At 39.2% G+C, this 19,371-nt stretch overlaps 1 protein-coding gene across 1 annotated transcript in view; it reads right to left on the minus strand.

The window, feature by feature from the left end:
- Positions 1-10,123, minus strand: part of SGO2 (shugoshin 2) — a 30,395-nt gene extending 20,272 nt beyond the window's left edge. Inside the window, exons 1-5 of the mRNA XM_060106687.1 lie at positions 10,021-10,123; positions 7,253-7,387; positions 4,959-5,134; positions 3,502-3,579; positions 2,706-2,791 (exon numbers count right to left, since the gene is read on the minus strand). Coding sequence (XP_059962670.1) covers positions 2,706-2,791; positions 3,502-3,579; positions 4,959-5,134; positions 7,253-7,385 — 473 coding nt within the window. The 5' untranslated portion in view covers positions 7,386-7,387; positions 10,021-10,123. The remainder of the gene's footprint in view (positions 1-2,705; positions 2,792-3,501; positions 3,580-4,958; positions 5,135-7,252; positions 7,388-10,020) is intronic.
- Positions 10,124-19,371: the final 9,248 nt, after the last annotated feature.

Here is a 19,371-nt window from a genome sequence, read left to right on the forward strand (position 1 = left end):
GGAAATGCAAAAGGCCAAGAATGGCCAATTAATATATTTTTTAAAGCATAAGTAACTAAAATAGAGATTCAAACTATCAAATATCGAGACTTATTATAAAGTTAGTAATTAAGATAGTGGTTTTGACAAAAAGACTCATGTAATGGAATAGTGAGTCCAGAAATAGACCCATACATATCCAGTCACTTGATTTTTTATACAGATGACACTGCAATGAGATGGGGAAATGATGGTTTTTTCAATAAATGGTTCAAGGTCAACAGGATTTCCACACTAAAAAAATAAATGACTCTTCTCTCACATCATACCCAAAATTCTAGGTAGACTGAAGATCTAAACATGAAAGGGAAAATAATAAAGCTTTTAAAAGAAAACATACATAGGAGAACACGTCATGACCTTGCAATTGGTAAAGGCTTTCTTAAAAGACACAGAAAGCATAACCATAAGAGGGAGGGGGACAAATAGATATAGATATATAAATTGGGTTCATCCAAAGATACCATTAAGAGAGCAAAGAGGCAAGACACAGAGTAACAGACATTTGTATGCACAAAGAATTTATACACAATGTATAGAAAGAACTCCTACATATCTGCAAAAAAAAAAAAAGATAACCTGATAGAAAGAAAATAAACATATAAACAGATGCCTAACTTCATTAAGTATCCGGAAGTTAAAACTTCAGCGTAATACCTCTACACCCCATATGGCTAAAATGAAAAAGACAGACAATAACATGTGTTGCTGGAGATACATAACAACAGGAATTCTCATATATCGCTGTTAGAAAGGAAAACTGGCATAATCCCTTTAGAAAACTGTTTAGCAGTTCCTTCCAAAGCCAAATACATGTAAACCCAGCAATTCTACTCCTAAGTATATACCCAACAGAAATGTATACATATATTAATCAAAAGGCAGATACATGGTAGAATTATTTATAATAGACCAAACCTAGCAAAAAAACTAATAACAGAAGGATGGAAAAATTATGGAATAATCATACAGTGGAATACTACACAGCAATGAGAATGACTGATCTACAACTACATAGGACAATACGGATGAAATCTCATGAACACAACGTTGAGTTACAGAAGCCAGAGACCAAAATCATACAGCCTGTATGATTTCATTATAGGAAATTCAAAACTAGGCAAAATTAATTAATCTACAATGTCAGTAGTCAGGGTAATATTTATCCTTGGGTGGGTGATGAGTAGTGACTGGCAAGGGGCACAAGGCTATCTGAGGTACTGGTAATAACCTGCTTCTTGGTCTGGGTATTGGCTATACCATATAGTGTTCACTGTGAAAATTCACCATTCTCTAAAAGACTTTTGCACTTTTCTAAAATGTACATTATACTTCAAACAAAAGTTTACTTAAGGGCTTCTCTGGTGGCACAGTGGTTGACAGTCCGCCTGCCAATGCAGGGGACACAGGTTCGTGCCCTGGTCCGGGAAGATCCCACATGCCGCAGAGCGGCTGGGCCCGTGAGCCATGGCCACTGAGGCTGTACGTCCAGAGCCTGCTCCGCAACGGGAGAGGCCACAACAGTGAGAGGCCCGCATACCGCAAAAAAGAAAAGTTTGCTTAAAAAAACAAAATAAAATTTTCTGGAGGGCAAGTTAACACTTGATTTATACATTTACATGAAATAATGCATGCATAATGACGGCCAAGATTTTCTTGAAAAAGAACTGAGCACCTACAAGACAACAAAATGTACTATTTTAAAACTATATTAATTAAAATGTACAGGTGCAATGTGGCGCCACTACAGAATAGAAAAAACAATGGAACAAACTGGAATGAATAGAAAATGACAAAGTGGATAAAAGAATTCTTTTTTACTATAGTACAGATACCACTTCAATACATAAGTGCACTTTGTACACTTAAAAATGCATTAAACCTATAATTTATGTAACAGAAAGAATACTGTCTAAAAGAGACAATTCTGATCAATGCTATTAATTCAATGAGTCATTTTACCTCTCTGGACCTCAGCAACTGTCTTTAAAAGTGATAGGTTTGAAATAGGGTATTTACTAAGATTATAATCAAATTAATCAAGAAATGGGAATTTTGGTCAGGAGAATAGTAATGATGAACGTTTATTTTAAAGTCTGAGTAGTATGCAAGATAATAAAGGTAGAAATAGTTATCAGATTTACCCAGCAGAAAACATGAGGCCAGTGATGACCTGGAGGAAAAGAAAGAACTGAAGAGTAGCAGGGTTCTATAGATGACCTTGGTTATTGAATTGATGGGTAAGTTTCCTTGGAGCCCTGGAAATACAACCTGTAGCAAGATACCACAAACCATCTCATTTCTACCTTAACAGGCAACTACAGGTTGATGAAACCTGAACATTGCATAACACACAGAGATTATGTTGTATGAAAATCTAAGTATTCTGAAACAGTGTAATTCAAACCTATGTAATTCAAGGTCTACCTGTGCCTCTTTCTTCTCTAGAAACTATGGGAAAGCTGAATATTATTTCAAAGTTTAAAACTGAATTCTATTAGATTATATCTTCAATTTCTTTCACTGGTACAATATTGACAAGTATTTCATTATTTATTTTTAAATGTTTTTCTGTTTCAAGGAAGCAAACCAAATAAAAACTTTTCGAAGTCCAATTCAGGTAAAAGTGCACCAGTCAGTACTTAACCAAGTTTTGAAGCAATTACCTTGCAAATGGAAGACGCATCAATTTGCACTGTTTACTAACCCGTTTCTTCTTGCTACTTGGCAGAAGAAAGGGACTCTGATGGAACTATTTTTGAAAAGGACAAAGAAAATGAAAATGAATGAAATTTCTAATCTCATTAGATCATGTTTGTCATTAAAGTACCAAATTATACAAGGATACTAACAGTAATAGAACAATTCTTACGTGTAGCCTTCAATAGTTCAATGAGAATAATGTGATGATAAGGTTAAACACAGTTCATCCTTAATCATGCTATACAAAGATAATCACTACTAATATTTTGGTATATAACCTCCCAAACCTTATTCTATGCCTATGAATAAATACACACGTCTATACTCATGCATATACAATATTTCTACATATACATTTGACCCTTGAAGAACATGGGGATCTAGGATCTACCTCTATTTTTTTCCCCAATAGTTTTTCGATTGTGTACATCTTTTTAAAAATAATACAAATTCTTCCCTAATTTGAAATATGACTTTTCTACTAATATCTTTTATATTTTTGAATCTGTTTTGTCTTGTGTTCCATGAGCTGTCTAATCCTGTGTTACTTTTAATCGAAAGCTAATTTTTATATAAAAATTTCAATAACCAATTATATCAAATAATAATGTGCTGCTAGCCAATTAAAATTAATATTATCTCCATTCCTTGGTACAAAGTTTAAGATATGCATCTCTAACCTTGATGCTACTTAACTAATCTCAATTATCCTCAGTAATGCTAAAAATATTACACTATTTAGACACAAATTCTACTTACCTCAGAAAGCGTGCTCATTTCAATTGCAGTTATCAAGTTATTGTTCATGAGTGCTTCTATTTCTATAAGCTTCTTATTCTGAAATAAAGAGCCTTCTAATTAACTAAGATTTGGAGTTTATTATACCATACATTTACAAATACCATCAGTTGAGAAGACTTAAAAAATAACAGGGCCTCCCTGGTGGCGCAAGTGGTTGAGAGTCCGCCTGCCGATGCAGGGGATACGGGTTCGTGCCCCGGTCTGGGAGGATCCCATATGCCGCGGAGCGGCTGGGCCCGTGAGCCATGGCCGCTGAGCCTGCGCGTCCGGAGCCTGCGCGTCCGGAGCCTGTGCTCCGCAACTGGGGAGGCCACAACAGTGAGAGGCCCGCATACCGCAAAAAAAAAAAAAAAATAACAGATCACATTAGGCTAAAAAGGTGTTACACTGCATAGTTCAAACAGACACAGACACAGACACATACGCACACGTTTTGAATGCTTTTGAGCTATCAGTCATAAATTTTCCTACTTTTTTTTTTGGCAGCACCACGTGGTATGTGGGATCTTAGTTCCCTGACCAGGGATCGAACTCGAGCTCCCTGCATTGGAAGCACAATGTCTTAGCCACTGAATGGCCAAGGAAGTCCCTTCCTACAGTTTTTAATCTTCTCATAATAATAATACATCACGTGGCAACTGAACACAGTTTGTCAGCCACAGGAATTTAACCTCCAAGAAGCAGAGTAAGTCATTTTTCCATTTTAAATTAATTTCTACTCATTTTGGAGTTAGAGCTATAGCTGTAGCTGTAACCTAGCTAAGCACTGGCTCTAACTGCCCTGCTGTGGACAGAGTTGGAAGTTGGAAGGAAAAGCAAGGACTACAATCTTCTTTCTATTTGGCTTGTAGCCAGTGGAATGTTGCCATTAAGAGAGAATACAAACACTCAGGGAACTTCCCTCCTTTCAATTCACTGGAGGAATTATGCCCGTCTTCTTAAAACATATTAATGTAGGGCTCCCCTGGTGGCGTAGTGGTTGAGAGTCCGCCTGCCGATGCAGGGGTCGCAGGTTTGTGCCCCGGCCCGGGAGGATCCCACATGCCGCGGAGCGGCTGGGCCCATAAGCCATGGCTGCTGAGCCTGCGCGTCCAGAGCCTGTGCTCCGCAACGGGAGAGGCCACAGCAGTGAGAGGCCCGCGTACCGCAAAAAAAAAAAAAAAAAATTAATGTATCAAGTCTTGCTTATGATAAGCAATCAAATGTTGATCAAGGTATTATATTAGTTTGCAGAGCCACAAGTACATATTTAGAATGTAGATTCAAGACACCTATTTTATTACCCATTAACAGTTTGTCCATTAACATGGCACACTCTTTCAATAATTTTTTTACATTAATTACAGGTTTGAAAAACATTTAGAGCTTCTAAAATAATACAGTGTTAGAATTCAAACACAATATAGTTTCCATACCAAATTATTTAGCTTTAGACGAAGAAATGTGTTCTCAAAATTCAATTTTTCCACTTCTTTTTGCAATAGCATCTTTTCAGTTGTAATTCTTCGAGAATTCTCTTTCTCTCTGCTAAGAGCCTGAGCTAATGCCCTGTTGTTGTGTTTTAAAGAAATTTTGAAAATAGAAGAATTGTCTGTAAAAAAATTGTAAGAGTTAATATTGAACATCTTAATTCATTTTCATATTCCTTAATAAAACTACTTTGGACAAAACATATTTCAGTTTGTAAGTTTTAGCTGAAGTTAGAAAAGAAGAGCATGACAACACAGATGGAATTTTGAAAAAAATGTACCCAGAGTTTGGAGCTGAAGAAATAAAAGCTAGATAGAAGGTGAATAAGAGTTGTGAGAAATGCAGAATGTTTGTGAATACAGAGTTAGGAATAAGAGGACTCTAATACAAGGCTTCCCTGGTGGCGCAGTGGTTGAGAGTCCGCCTGCCGATGCAGGGGACACGGGTTTGAGCCCTGGTCCGGGAAGATCCCACATGCCGCGGAGCGGCTGGGCCCGTGAGCCATGGCCGCTGAGCCTGCGTGTCCGGAGCCTGTGCTCCGCAACGGGAGAGGACACAACAGTGAGAGGCCCGCGTACCACAAAAAAAAAGAAAAAAGAAAAAAAAAAAAAAAAAGAGGACTCTAATATAGACACAGTACTCTAGATAATTAGATCAGTCACAAAAACTAAATCTTGATACTTGTTGCTCTGCCTTCCTTCCTACCTTTGACTAGGAGGTAAAATGGAGAAGCTGATCCCACAGCTCTAACTAAAGATGTCCTAGAGAAATTAGGGTAGTCAATCTGTGAAAATTTTAGAGCCAGTTTCTGTGGCTCCAGAACTGAATTAATGCTCCCAAAGTCCATTTTTCAAAACCTCAAGTAGAAAGGCAGCATACTTACTGTAATGTTGGACAGATCATCTAAACCCTGGGGGACCTTCTACCTCCACCTTAGATATCCTATCTCTTATTTCTAGGCATCTATTGCAATCTAAACTTGACCCCTTCTCTTTACAAGTACTATGTAAATATAATTTAAATCAGAATGCTTTCCCGTTGTTAGCAAAAGAAATTTAATTGTGAATTCCTTGGTAACGCTCACCTTACATATAGTGTTCCCTTAGTACACCTAAAGCATAATTATATTTTCATAGCTTTGATTTACGTGCCACTTTTCAATAACACATCCCGTGGATTTAAAGTTATAGTATATGTAATATGTTTTATAATAGTAATATATATTTTTATGTAATAGTATTAATAGCTATAGTAATAGTAATGGTAGTAATAGTTTATAATACTAATAATATTTTTTTAAATACTCAGGGAAAGCTTGGGCATCTAAAAAAAACAGAGTGCAAAAAGTACTTTATTTTTAGCACAAAGAAAGTAGATTCAGACAGCCACCTTTGACATATCAAGTGGAAATAGACTAGAACCAGTTTAGGACTTCTAGAAGCTAAAGGTTAATAACATTTTCCTGTTGCACTCCTCAGACTCAGTGTATTCCTTCATAGCAGTGGGTGTGCAATGGTCCTGCCAAAGAGGATAGGAAACTGCCACTATAGAAAGTGGTCTAATACAAAAGATGGTCCTAGAGACCTGGGTAGGAGCAACATTACGATTTAAAGATACTCAGGAGGTTGGGCTATTTCACAAGGCACAATTACTTTTCACACGTGTTGATCAACAGGAAACCTCCCCCAATCCTGCTACGATGGAAATGAACCATTGAGATAATTTTCAGAAGTAATGAAAATTTATCTTGGGGCGTTTCCCTTTTTTTTTTTCTTTGCCTTCTGACATCTTAGCTCCAGAATCCATGAAACACCATCTCCAAAGAACTCAGTGCCCTCATGATGAGCTTTGGTTACATAAAATCACCCACTACAGCACACTAACTGGGCCAACCACCTCTAGATTACCCATCATCCAAATGCTGCAACATGTCAGAAGGACAATCCGTCACTTTTTTTTCAGCTCTTTTTCAGAAATGTCACGTTGGTATTTTCTTTGCAGTGTAGGAGGTAGCTGCCTTGGGCCACCCCAGCCTCACTGCTGAAAATTCAGCTGTCACCATTGACAGTCAATCATCATAACCACCCAACAGGAGTTGAAGGAGACAGGAAGAATTGAATAGAGAAAGTCTCATTTAACAAAATAGTCATTTTCTATACTTGAAAAAGTATCAAATACTATATCAATTCTCCAGAAAAAAGTAAAAATGTGAGTATACTTTAAGACTAGTAACACTTACTTATTATTTTTGTTTTGATTTTTGAAGCAAGAGAAACATTCAACTTAGCAGCCTTTGACATTCTTTTCTCTTTCACATGTCTTTTAATTCCTGAGGTAAAAAGTGAACCAGTTTCCATCACTGGGTACTCCATCACTGAAGTAAAAAAAGAAAAAAAGCAGGAAATCATAGTATTGATTAATAAAGGGAAAAAGGATAACTGATAAATACATTCTAAGAAGTAAATCATGACTTAAATAATATACTTTGTATATAAGTATTTGCAGAACCCTTCATATAAAATCTGAGAGTATGAATATAATCAAAAGTGGTTTAAAAGTAGAATCCTAAAAAGGTAAATGACTTTGTTTTTTCGTTCAGACCTATATCATTATTTCTGCCTGCCAGGAGTTAGGCTAGGCACTGGGGACAAAAAACAGGATACAGCTGCACAGGAATGCACAGTCATGGAATGCACATCCAGTGTGGGCAAAGACTCAATTGTGATGCAACGTAAGAAGTGTAACCTTAGAGACATGCACAGAAGAGATATACCTAATCCTATGGGGACTGTTCCCACTTCATCCTCGGACATACACTCCATTTCTCTGCAGCCTTTACAGCAAAACTCCTTTAAAAAATTGCCTATACTCAGTTTCCAATCTTTTTGTAACCCTATTTCACTCAGGCTTTCACTCAATTCCAACAAAACTGCTTTTGCCAAGGTTTCTAATGACCTCCACACTGCTAATCTAATGGTCAGTTCTCAGTCCGCATCTAACTTGATCTAAGAGCAGCATTTAATGTGGTTAATTTCTCTTTCCTCCTCAAAAACGGTATTTCCTCAGCTACCAGAACACCAAACTCCTGTTTGTTTGTTTTTTTTTCTCCCTAGCTAACTAGCTGCTTCTTTCCAGTCTCTTTTACAGATTCTTCCATAAGTTCTCTCCTTGGATTTCTTCTCTTTATCTACCCTCAATCTTTTGGTGTATTTTATGTATTTAAGTAGTGGCTTAAAATACTACCTAGATATCAAGAGCCCCAAAATTTATGTCCTCTGTCTGGATCTCTCTCCTGAACTTCCCTGGATTCATATAGCTGTCTACTCCACAATTCCACTTGGATAACTAAAATAGCACATCAAACTTAACCTGCCCAAACCTGCTTCACTCAGAGCCTTCCCCACTTCAGTTAATAGCAACTCCATCCTTCCAGTTGCTCTAGTCAAAAATCTCTCACATCCCAATTTACCTTCACAATGCATTTAGAATCTGACGACTTCTCAGTATCTCCACTGCTACCAACCTAGACTAAGGCACTAACATGTCTCACCTGAATTATTTCAATAGCCTCTTACCTCCCTACTTCCACTCCTGCCCTCACTACAGTGTATTAATCTATACTATCTAAAACTCTCCACCACCTGCTCTTCTTCCCATTTCTATAACTTTAAACTCCTCCTCCTCTCCCCCCTAGTCCATTCCTCTCAAGCCACAGTGGCCACCAAGATCTAACTGCTCCTGACATATGCCAGGCATTCTTCAGCTTCAGGTCCCTTGTATTGGGAGTACCCATTCCAGGGTGACTTACCACACAGAGATTGAGGTACAGTCATTCCTTGGTATCTGCAGGGTACTAGTTGCAGGATTCCCACAGATACCCAAATCCACCATGCTCAGGTCCGTTATATAAAATGGCATAGTATTTACGTATAACCTGGGCACATCCTTCTGCATAGTTAGATTACTTATAGTACCTAATACAATGTAAATCGTTGTAAATGCAATATAAATGTTATGTAAATAGTTGCTCGGCAATTAGCAAATCAAACTTTGCTTTTTGGAAATTTCTGGAATTTTCCCCAAGTTTTTCCTTCAGTGATTCGGTTGAAGGAGATGATTCGGAACCCGAGAGTCGGACAGGAGAGCTGACTGTATTATAAATAGTGGTTAGACTGTGTTGGTGCCCCAGTTCTAATATTTCATAGCTACGTGATCCTAGCGTCTCCAAGTCTCAATTTCCAGACTTAGAAAATTATAAAAAGTCAGAGCATCTCATTGTAGGGACTTAATGAGCCAACGCATATACAGTGCCTAGTACTGGACGTAGCACAGAGCGCTCACTAACATTACCGATGTATTATTACTCTGTAGCTCTTGTCTGGCTAGCATCTCGGCTAAAGCAGAACTACTCAATCCCACATCCAATTCTCCTGAATTGGATTCCTCATCTAGAAAAATCATAGTCCCTATTTGCCTACCGAAATCCTACCTGTGCGTCAAGACCCAGTTCTGGTTCTAAGTTCTTCCCAGTCGTCTATCACCGCTTCGCCTTCAGTCAGTCTCCCTTTTAATCGAGCACTCCAAAGGAAAGGGCTCCTCCAAGAACTTGAGTAAGCAGTCTCTAACATTCATTCAGCCTATTTACTGAGCGCTCACAGTGAGCCAGATACTGTTCTAAAAGCAGTAGAGCAGTCAGATAGACAGAAATCCCTTCCTACAGGAGCTGGGTTTCTGCCTGCCGGCTGGCCCCCCTCACGGAGCCGAGAGCTCAAGTCCCAGGGGCAAGAAGCAGTGACTTAGATCCAAACCAGGGCCTTCCTCAAGAAGCCCCTCCAGGCCAGCACTGGGCCCGGGGGCCGGGATACCTGAGGCGGAGTGGGCGGGTCCGCCCGCGGCTCGGCGGACCAGAGACCCGGGAGGGCAGCGCCGGGAGGTTCGGCTCGGGAAGGGCATGGGTCCCGCCAGACAGGGCAAGGCCACGCCAAATGTCACAGGTCACGGACTTACCGCTTTTTCAGCGTCGTGGGACCGCCACTCAACTCCCGGAGCCCGGCGCTCGGGGCCAGGGCTTGGGTTTAAACTCCGTAGCCGTTAGCGGTTGCCTCATCAGCCAATCAGGTCCCGAGAAGGCGGCGCAAAGCAGCTTGGTTACCAGGAAGTGGGAGGTGGAAGGGGCGGGATCTCGCAGCGGGCGATGGAAGGGGGCGTAGCCAGGCAAACCAGGGGCGACTCAGCTTGGGTGCTAGGCCTTGAGCAGGTTCTGTTGCGCTGTCTCCTAATGTTTTTGAAAAAGAAAACGCTCCTTTGACAAAGCTACCTTTGTCAGTCAGATGTTTAAAAGGCTTGACAGCCACCTGAAGCCTGTTGGAAAGTTTTTGTTGTTTCTGACGTTACACTGTGAGACTGCCCGCCCACATTTTACCAGTTCTTCTGCATCTTTGCACTATGATGCCAGCAGCGTCATTTAGTTTACACTTAAAAGCCCTCCCCATTTTTCTTTTAACTTTTCGAGGGGAGAGCGGCAATGAAATTTCGTTGAAAATCCTGGATCTCATTAATACTTAGGTCTTATACTAATGGTTTGTTTTAGCTAAATATACAAGAATGGCATTTTCTGTGCTTCAGAGCTACACAAAAATATATATTACTCACTTTATGTTACAGGTCAATTAGCTTAGTTTCCTTTCACGAGTGACTTTCATAATCCATACAAAGAATTTAGAAAAACTATACAGAGAATAAAATTTCCTCTTTGTATGCCATTAGACTGAAAACGAAAATAGCTTGTTAAATCTAGATTTTAATAATTAATTATACAGTGATGCAGTCAACTTCATATTCTTGTCAATATTTTGTTCATTTGGGGACATTTGAGAATCACAACTTTCCATTTTACTTTACAGAATCTAGACAAATGATGCAAAACATGGTTTTGAGTTAGATCTTAAATATATTTCAAGATTGGTCTCCATAGAGATCGAGCTACGTGAGTCTTGTGTAAGTAGAACAGTTTTTATTGATTGCCTGCCTGCTATAATAAGTCTATACTACAGTAAAAATTTCAATAATAGTGGTTTAAAATGAAATACATCGATTATAGAAATTTCTGGTTATCAAGGGGTTAACTAGCTCTCTATCTTGTGTACCCAGCCTGACACATTAAATGCTCAATATATATTATATGTACCTTATTTCAGAGCAGTTCAGGGAATTTCATGAACCAAATGCCTGTGAATTATAAAAAGCTCTTGAAAATGTAAATTCTTATCATACAAAATCATAAACCTAAAAAGTGTAATTGACTGGGCTGAATTTAACCTGACCTCAGCTTGCTTTTAGGTCATTTGCCTCTTGGGTGGAGGTAAATGGATAGAGCCAGAAGCCCTGGGCTACGAGTTTGAAGATACAGTTAGCTGTATCTTGAACACACATTACCTTTGGGTTCTTTGTTCCAAGCTCCTTATCTATAAATTAAATGAGCTCACAGTTGTGTTGGGATACTCTCTTGCACAGGGCACTGATTTCGCTCCTTTCCATCTCCTTAATTTTCGTACTCATTAGTTACCTAATTTTCTCTACCTAGGAGTAGATTCCAGTCAATTAAAATTTGATTGTCCTGACCCATACCCCAAACACACACCAAAAAAGAGGAAGGAGGGAAAGGGAGAAGAGGAAAGCTTCCTGCCAAACAACAATAAGAATGAACAATCCTGTTTACCATCTCAGCACTACTAAAACAAAAATCATCCAGGAAAAACAGTCCCTGAACAGGAGCCACATAGAAGCACGCTGCAAACCAATAAGCCAATAAAACAAAGTAGAAATAGTGTACGTATATTTTATTAAACCATCTGATCCGATAATCCATATCAGTCTGGCAGGTTGAAAACTAGCCCAAGAAAAATTAACCTAATCTGATAGAAGCAGAAAAGGACACTGGGTCATTTAAAGCATTTCTGGAGAGTATAGAGATACAGGCTTGGAAAACAGGCAGGAACAGGGGCTCTGGCAGCGGACAAGGACCCAGCCACAGTCACAGCCTGTGAAGCCAGCAGTGGCTTTGAATGCTGCTGTTGGGACCATCACTGCTGCTATGTCTGGGAAAAGTGGGCATACTGTATGGCAGTGCCCTCCACCCCTGCCACTTGGCATCACCAGCTCCTGTTGCTAGGCCTGGGTTGGGTGTGCCTGACTGGTCAAGCCTGAATCACAGACTACAAACCCTAGCTGCAAGGGAGTCCTGAACATTCAGCCTATATCTGGCTTTATCAGATTCTTAGTGAGAGGCCATCTCTGCCTCCCACCTAGACTCAGGAAGGGCATTTTGAGCTGGGCAACCAAAAGAATGACAAAGGTTTGTTTCAGTACTTGATGCTACCTTACTACAACCATTATTTCTATTCTCATTAATGAGAAGACTTCCTGCTATGCCCGGTGAGGGACAGGTAATAATTATAATTGCAACAGACAACATTTATCAAGTGCTTACCATTTCCTAAGCCCTGTGTCAGGCCCTTTATATGGCTTTTAAGTTGTCACAACGATCCTATGTGGTAGGTACTATTATTTCCTTTTTATGGTTGAGGAAACTGAGGCACAGAATATTTGAGTAACTTCTGCAAAGTTTAGTAAGCAGCATAGGCTGGGATTTAAACCCAGGCAGTCTGGCCTGGGCCTCTTTAAAAGAGGATAAGTGACTTGTCATCTGCCACTTCAGTTTCGAGGCATGGTGTCCATCACGTGAATTTCATCAGGCTGCCTGCTTGCCAGCCTCCTCTTTTTCTTCAGTATACATTTTTGGGGAGTCCCTTTTGGCATTATGCTAGAGGTGAAGATCAGTGAGGCTGATAGGCAAACTATCCATTCCCATACATTTCTATTAAGTAGAGGCTGGAGGTGATTTGAGACCGTTTCTTTGATTTAGGCAAGGACAGGGAAGATGTAATAGGGACACCAAGCATTCTTCTCTCTGCTCAAGGTATATGTATGTGTGGAAGGAGGCTTCTCTGGGGAAGGATAAAATAATCAGGGGTCTTGGTCTATCATTTCTGGCCGCATAACCTCTAGCAGTAGTTCTCACTGCAGCTGTTTCACCTACACACTAGTCCACGTGCTGGACTATATTGAGAGAGAGGGAGGGGGTGGGGGCAATGTCTACTTCCCAACCTCTACTCTGTGCCTCCACAGGGAATTCCAAAAAGACTTAAGCATTTCTTTCCTCAAGATTTCCAGTGATAAAATTCAAACCATACAAGCTGGAAGCTTGGGGAGGGATTGCAAAGTCAGCTGTTGTGCACACTAGCTTTACTAAGGGGCTTACACTTACATGCACCATCCAACAATGCAGGACCCTGAAGCCCACATCTCCAGAGTTCTCTCCATGAGGACATTCCCCTGGCTGTTGGAGAGGGTCCCAAGAGGTCTCCGTCCACACCCTTCCTTATCACATATCCCATCTCCCTTCTACCCCTCACTGCAAATGCAAAGGAATAGCAGCTGTGGATAATAATGAATTCTGCTGTTTTGAAGTCCCTTTGGGATGTGTAGGAGGTAACGTCCAGCAGACACACAGGTATAAAACGTGGAGCTCAAAAGAGATGTCTGCGCTTGGGAGTCGGCAGTGAACAGTAACAGAAATCAGTGGAATCGATTAAGTTAAGGAGGGAGAGTGTTGAGAAGCCCAGGGAGAGTAGAAGGTAGAACCCTGGTAAGCATCAGTGCAAGGAGGAAAGATGAAAGGGTAGCAAGAAAGGCAGTGAGAGGGAGGAGGAGACATAGGCTTCACAGAGACCAAGAGAGGAGCTCATTTCAATGAGGAGACAGCCAGCTTTGTCTTATGCAGCTGGAGATGTGAGCACAAACAGCTCCGGGGTCAACAGTTAGGATGCAGCAGAGAGGATGCAAAGAAGAGGGAGCAGACAATTCGTTGAAGATGAAAAGAGAAGTGACAATAGCTCTGGGGCATCCAGGTGGAAGGAGGGTTTGTATTCTTTGCATAGGATGGGGGAAGGGTTGGTAGAAAAGGAGAATGGATGATACAGGATGGTGGAGCAGAGTTCCATGGATGCAGAGGTTGGAACAAGGGCTAAGCCATGGGCTGAAGGGTTGCCTCTTCCTCTGGGGCAGGAAGAAAAGATGAAAGACCAGATGTAGACATAGATGAGTTTAAAAACAAAAGTGCTTTGTAAGTTTTCAAAGTCATACGAATATAAGACTATTACCTATCATTTTATTTAAAACAGTTGCTTCCTTAAAAAGCCATCTCTACATTTAAAACATTTTGATGCTTTAATTTAGTAAAAACTAAGGTCAGGGACATTATTTAGATAAGCACCAAAACTTCCCCATCTCTGTAAACAGTTTCTCTAACAGAATGAAAGGAAATAATTAGTTTGTGCCTAAAACTCTCAGCTGCTATCTTATCAACCACTATACGAGGTTAGGATCTCTTAAGGTACAGTTAGTCATGGAAAGAAATATAAAAAGCACTGGGTTCAAACTCGGTTGCCTGCTGACTAAAACACTGTGGAATTTAAGAGGGAAAAGATAAATACACTAGATTGCAGATTTCTCCCAAAGTAAAAATTTAGACAATGAGTATAAATAAACTCAAACAAATAGGGTCATCAAATCAAATTTTTCTCAGCCAAGGCAGGAGCCTATAAGTAGCTAAATATTTATCATAACATTTGGCTGTAGAAAACTTTGCTACATTCACCATTAAAGCAAATATGAAGTACTTTTCTCAATTAAAGGACAACTCAATTTTTTAAACTCACAAAACATCATGTATCTTCTCTATCATCCTAATTTTATTAGGATTGATGACATAGGTGGTTTTCTTAAGATCATATTTGCCATTTTAATGTGTAAGTAATGCACTACATAGAGTGGTAGAAGTTAGAAAAAAAGGATAAATGGCTAATAGGTGCTAGGTCCTATGAGGTTATAATGATGGAAAGTTTGAGCTGTCAAAGAATTTTAGAGACAACGAGATCTGACACATACAATGATAACAACACAAGGTGGTCCAGGTTCATTGCCACTGACAGTAGCAAAGGAAAGAATGATTCCTACTTGGTTGTAGACCCAGGAAGCCACACAGGGGACAGTTCATGGGGGTTGTAGTAGGTTGAAAAAATGCCCCCCCAAAGATATATTGACTTCCTAATCCTTGGAACTTGTGAATGTTACCTTATAAGGCAAAATCATGGATGTTACCTTATTTTGCAAAAGAGTCCTTGAAGATTTAAGGATTTTGAGATGAGGAGATTATCCTGGATTATCAGATGAGCCCTAAATCTCACCACAGGTGTCCTTATGAGAGACAGGCAGAGAGAAATTTGACACACAAACTCACATGCAGAGAAGGATGGAACAGAAAGAGCTGTAGTCACAATCTCAGCAATGCCAACAGTCACCAGAAGCTGGAAGAGGCAAGAAACAGATTCCCCTAGAGCCTTCAGAGGGAGTGCAGATATGCTGATCCCTTGATTTTCGACTCTTGGCTGCCAGAATTGTGAGAGAATAAATTTCTGTTGCTCTAAGCCACCCCGTTTGTGGGAATCTGTTATAGTAGCCACAGGAAACTAATACAGGGGTCTTAAAGGATGAGGAGGGTTTCACCAGATGAGAACTACAGCATGTGGAAAGGGGCAGTTTATTTTGAGAGAAGGGTAGGATAAAGGCAATAATATGGACAAAAATGAGTAAATTTTCTAACGAATAGTTCAGCTCAGGTATGATGTAAATATAGAGGGCTAGGTAGGAAAAGAAAGATGGGGCAGTTATTTCGCAATAAGGACACAGGTACATTTTTTGAGCAGAAAAAGGACATAATCAGTCCTATGCAGAAGATATACTTCTATCAGCTTGCAGAAAGGTTTCTGGACTTGTTGGAATAATTTACAGTCTATATAACATGGAATTATATTTACATTTTTTAACCTTTTATTTTGAAATAAACTTGTATTTTTATTATGATACTTTTTATTCTGACAATTTCCCTCTATAGACTCCTTTAATCTGGAAAAGTTACAAATTCTTATTTTGTCTTTCACGACCTTGACATTTTTAAGAGTACAGGCCAACTAAATTATACTGGCATTCTATTTGGGATTGTCTGATATTTCCTCAGGATTAAATTCAGGTTCTTATTGGGCAAAAGTAGCATGGAAGTGATGTTGAGTTCTCGGTATATATCAAGAGCACATAATGTTGGTTTGCAACGTGACCTTGATCACTTGATTTAAGTACCGTCTGCCAGGTTTCTCCACTGTCGACTTGCTATTATTTCCTTTATGATTAATAAGAATCTGGTAGGGAGACATGTTGAGTGTATATAACTATTCTGCTACTAATCAAAATTTTCACTCAGTAGTTTTAACCTCTACTGATGTATCTTGCCTGAATCAAGTATTTCTGTGATAGTTGCCAAATGGTGATTTTTCTAATTTTATTATTTCTTTTACTGATTGGCAAGAGATATCCTCTCCACCCCTATCTGTCTGTATACATATCCATCAAATAATATGGGCTCATCTATCAGTATTTATCACCACCTATCAGTATTTATTAGTATGGACTCACGGATTCTTATTTTATTCAATAGATTATAATCTATTACTATCATAATTAATTTTCACAAGCCAATGGTCCCATATTTGGCCAGTAGCCCTTCAAGGTGATTCCTGTGTCCCTTTGACAGTCCCCATCATTCACTGAACACTCTTACTTTCTGAAACAGCAGGATATTTCTGCCTCATTTTGTACTTTCTCAGTCCCAGCCTCAGTCAATCAACCATTTCACCAAGAAGCTCTGTTTCCTTTTCCTGGAGAATGGGGCAGAATGAGTTTAGAAACCAAAATCTAGGCACTCGATATGCCCATTGCTACTGGGGTGTCATTGGTTCTAGGTTCACTCAGGGGACAGAGCTTGAAAATCTATATACATTTGTATATACATACATGCATGAATATAAACATATCCACATTTCTTTCTTCCTATCTATTGATCCACCTATCCATCATCTATTTTAATTTTTTTTTTTTTTTTTGCAGTATGCGGACCTCTCACTGTCGTGGCCTCTACCGTTGCGGAGCACAGGCTCCGGACGCACAGGCCCAGCGGCCATGGCTCACGGGCCCAGCCGCTCTGCGGCATGTGGGATCCTCCCGGACCGGGGCACGAACCCGTGTCCCCTGCATCGGCAGGCGGACTCTCAACCACTGCGCCACCAGGGAAGCCCGTATCCATCATCTATTTTAAAACCCATGCATTCACACCAATACTTTCCATTCCAAATAAAAACCATAGGGTTCATTCTAGCATTTTCCTTTTTAATGTATATAACTACTTTTCTAACAGTGAGAAATTTGGTTCCTATTATTTACAATATATTTACTTTTTGCTCAGTCCTAGAATACATAGAAAGTAACTTCAGAGTTGCTACCCCGTACCTCTGTGAAAACTTAACTAGACTTGAAAATTTATTTACTCTTCTTTTTAAAATCTTAAGTTTAAGGGTATGTCATCAAATACAGTGATCTAAAGTTACTTGGATTCCCAAATTTTTCCCCTCGCTTCAGCGTGACTACGCTATTCATTTGAATTATGGTTAGGTTTACTTAGGTCTACTTGTATATAGCTTTAGAGTTTTTCCCTATCTTTATGTGCATGTATGTTTATTTTCTTATGTTTTAGTATGCGAAACATTAACTAGTTTCAAAAGCCAGAAATTTATAAATAGGTGTATTCAAAAGTGTCACTCTCTTCCTTTCTTCTTTCTGTTTCTCACTCCTAATTCCTTACCATCTGTGTTAGTTTCCTATTGCTGCTGTAACAAATTACCACAAACTCAGTAGTTTTAAATAACAGAAATTTATTCTTTGATAGTTCTGGAGGCCAGAAGTTTGTAAGGAGTCTTATGGGGCTAAAATCAAGGTGATAGCAGGAGCAAGCTCCCATGGAAGCTCTAGGGGAGAATGTTTCCTTGCCTTTTCCAGTGTCTAGAGCTGCATTCCTTACATTCCTCAACTCCATTTTCAGAACCAACAGCATAACATCTTCTGACTCTGTTTTCCATTTCTCATCTGCCTGTAGTCAAATCTCCCTCTGCCTGCCTCTTATAAGGATACTTGTGATTACATTTAGGACCTACCTCAATAATCCCAGATAATCTCTCCATCTCAAGATACCTTATTTATTTGTTTATTTTTATTTTTTTTTTTGGCCGTGCCGCAGGGCATGCGGGACCTTAGTTCCCCTACCAGGGAATGAACCCTTGCACCCTGCACTGGAAGTGCGGAGCCCTAACCACTGGACTGCCAGGGAATTGCCTCAAGATACCTCATTTAATGATATCTACAAAGACCCTTTTTCCATATAAGGTAAACATTCACAGGTTCCAGGGTGGCCATTTTTGGTGGCCACTACTTAGCCAACTATAGGTATCTAATCTTAATAGTTTCTTGTTTATGCTTCCTGTGTTTCTATTTGTACAAATGATTAGATACATGTATGTTTTCTCATTTCCCATTCTTTCTTACACAAAAGGTGACATAGTATAAAAACGCTTGCATTTTGTCTTTTTCACTTAACAAAATATCCTGGAAATCACTCTACATTAGTTCACAGAAAATGACCTCATTCTTTTTATACCTTCAGAGTACTCTGTTGTATGGATGTACCACAGTTTATCCACACACTCTCCTATGTATAGGGATTTAGGTTTTTTCTGATATTTTGTAATTACAAACAATACTACAATGACTAACTTTGTGTATAGAATTTTCATACTGTTGGAGTTGTAGCATTGGGGTAGATTTAATTGGCATTTCACTTATAATGAGTGATTTTTGAAGATATTTTCATATTTTTGAGAAATGTGTATGTGCAAATTATCTCCCTGTTAGTAATTTGACTCTTATCATTGTTTATTTTTTGTTGTTCAAAAGTTTTTTTTTAACATAGTCAAATGTATCAGTTTTATTTTTTATTGCATCTGAATTTCAAGTCATAGTTAGAAAGTCTTTTCCTACATCCAGGCTATAGAGAAAATCATACATGGTTTCTTCTAGTACTTACAAGGTTTCATCTTTGACATTTATATCCCTGGTCCATTTGGAGTTTATTCTTGATTATAATGTGAGACTTGGTTCTAATTTTATCTTTCTCCAAATAGCAAACCAGTTGTCCCACCAGTATTTATTAAAATGTCCATCTTTTCCCAAGTGATTTGAGATACCATGTTTGTCACATACTAAATTTCCATATGTATTTGAATCTATTTCTGGGACATCCTATTTTATTACACTGGTCTATTTGTCAATTTATGCACTAGCACCATGAGTAGATAA

Source organism: Mesoplodon densirostris, chromosome 8, assembly GCF_025265405.1.
Source record: "Mesoplodon densirostris isolate mMesDen1 chromosome 8, mMesDen1 primary haplotype, whole genome shotgun sequence".
NCBI lineage: Eukaryota > Metazoa > Chordata > Mammalia > Artiodactyla > Ziphiidae > Mesoplodon > Mesoplodon densirostris.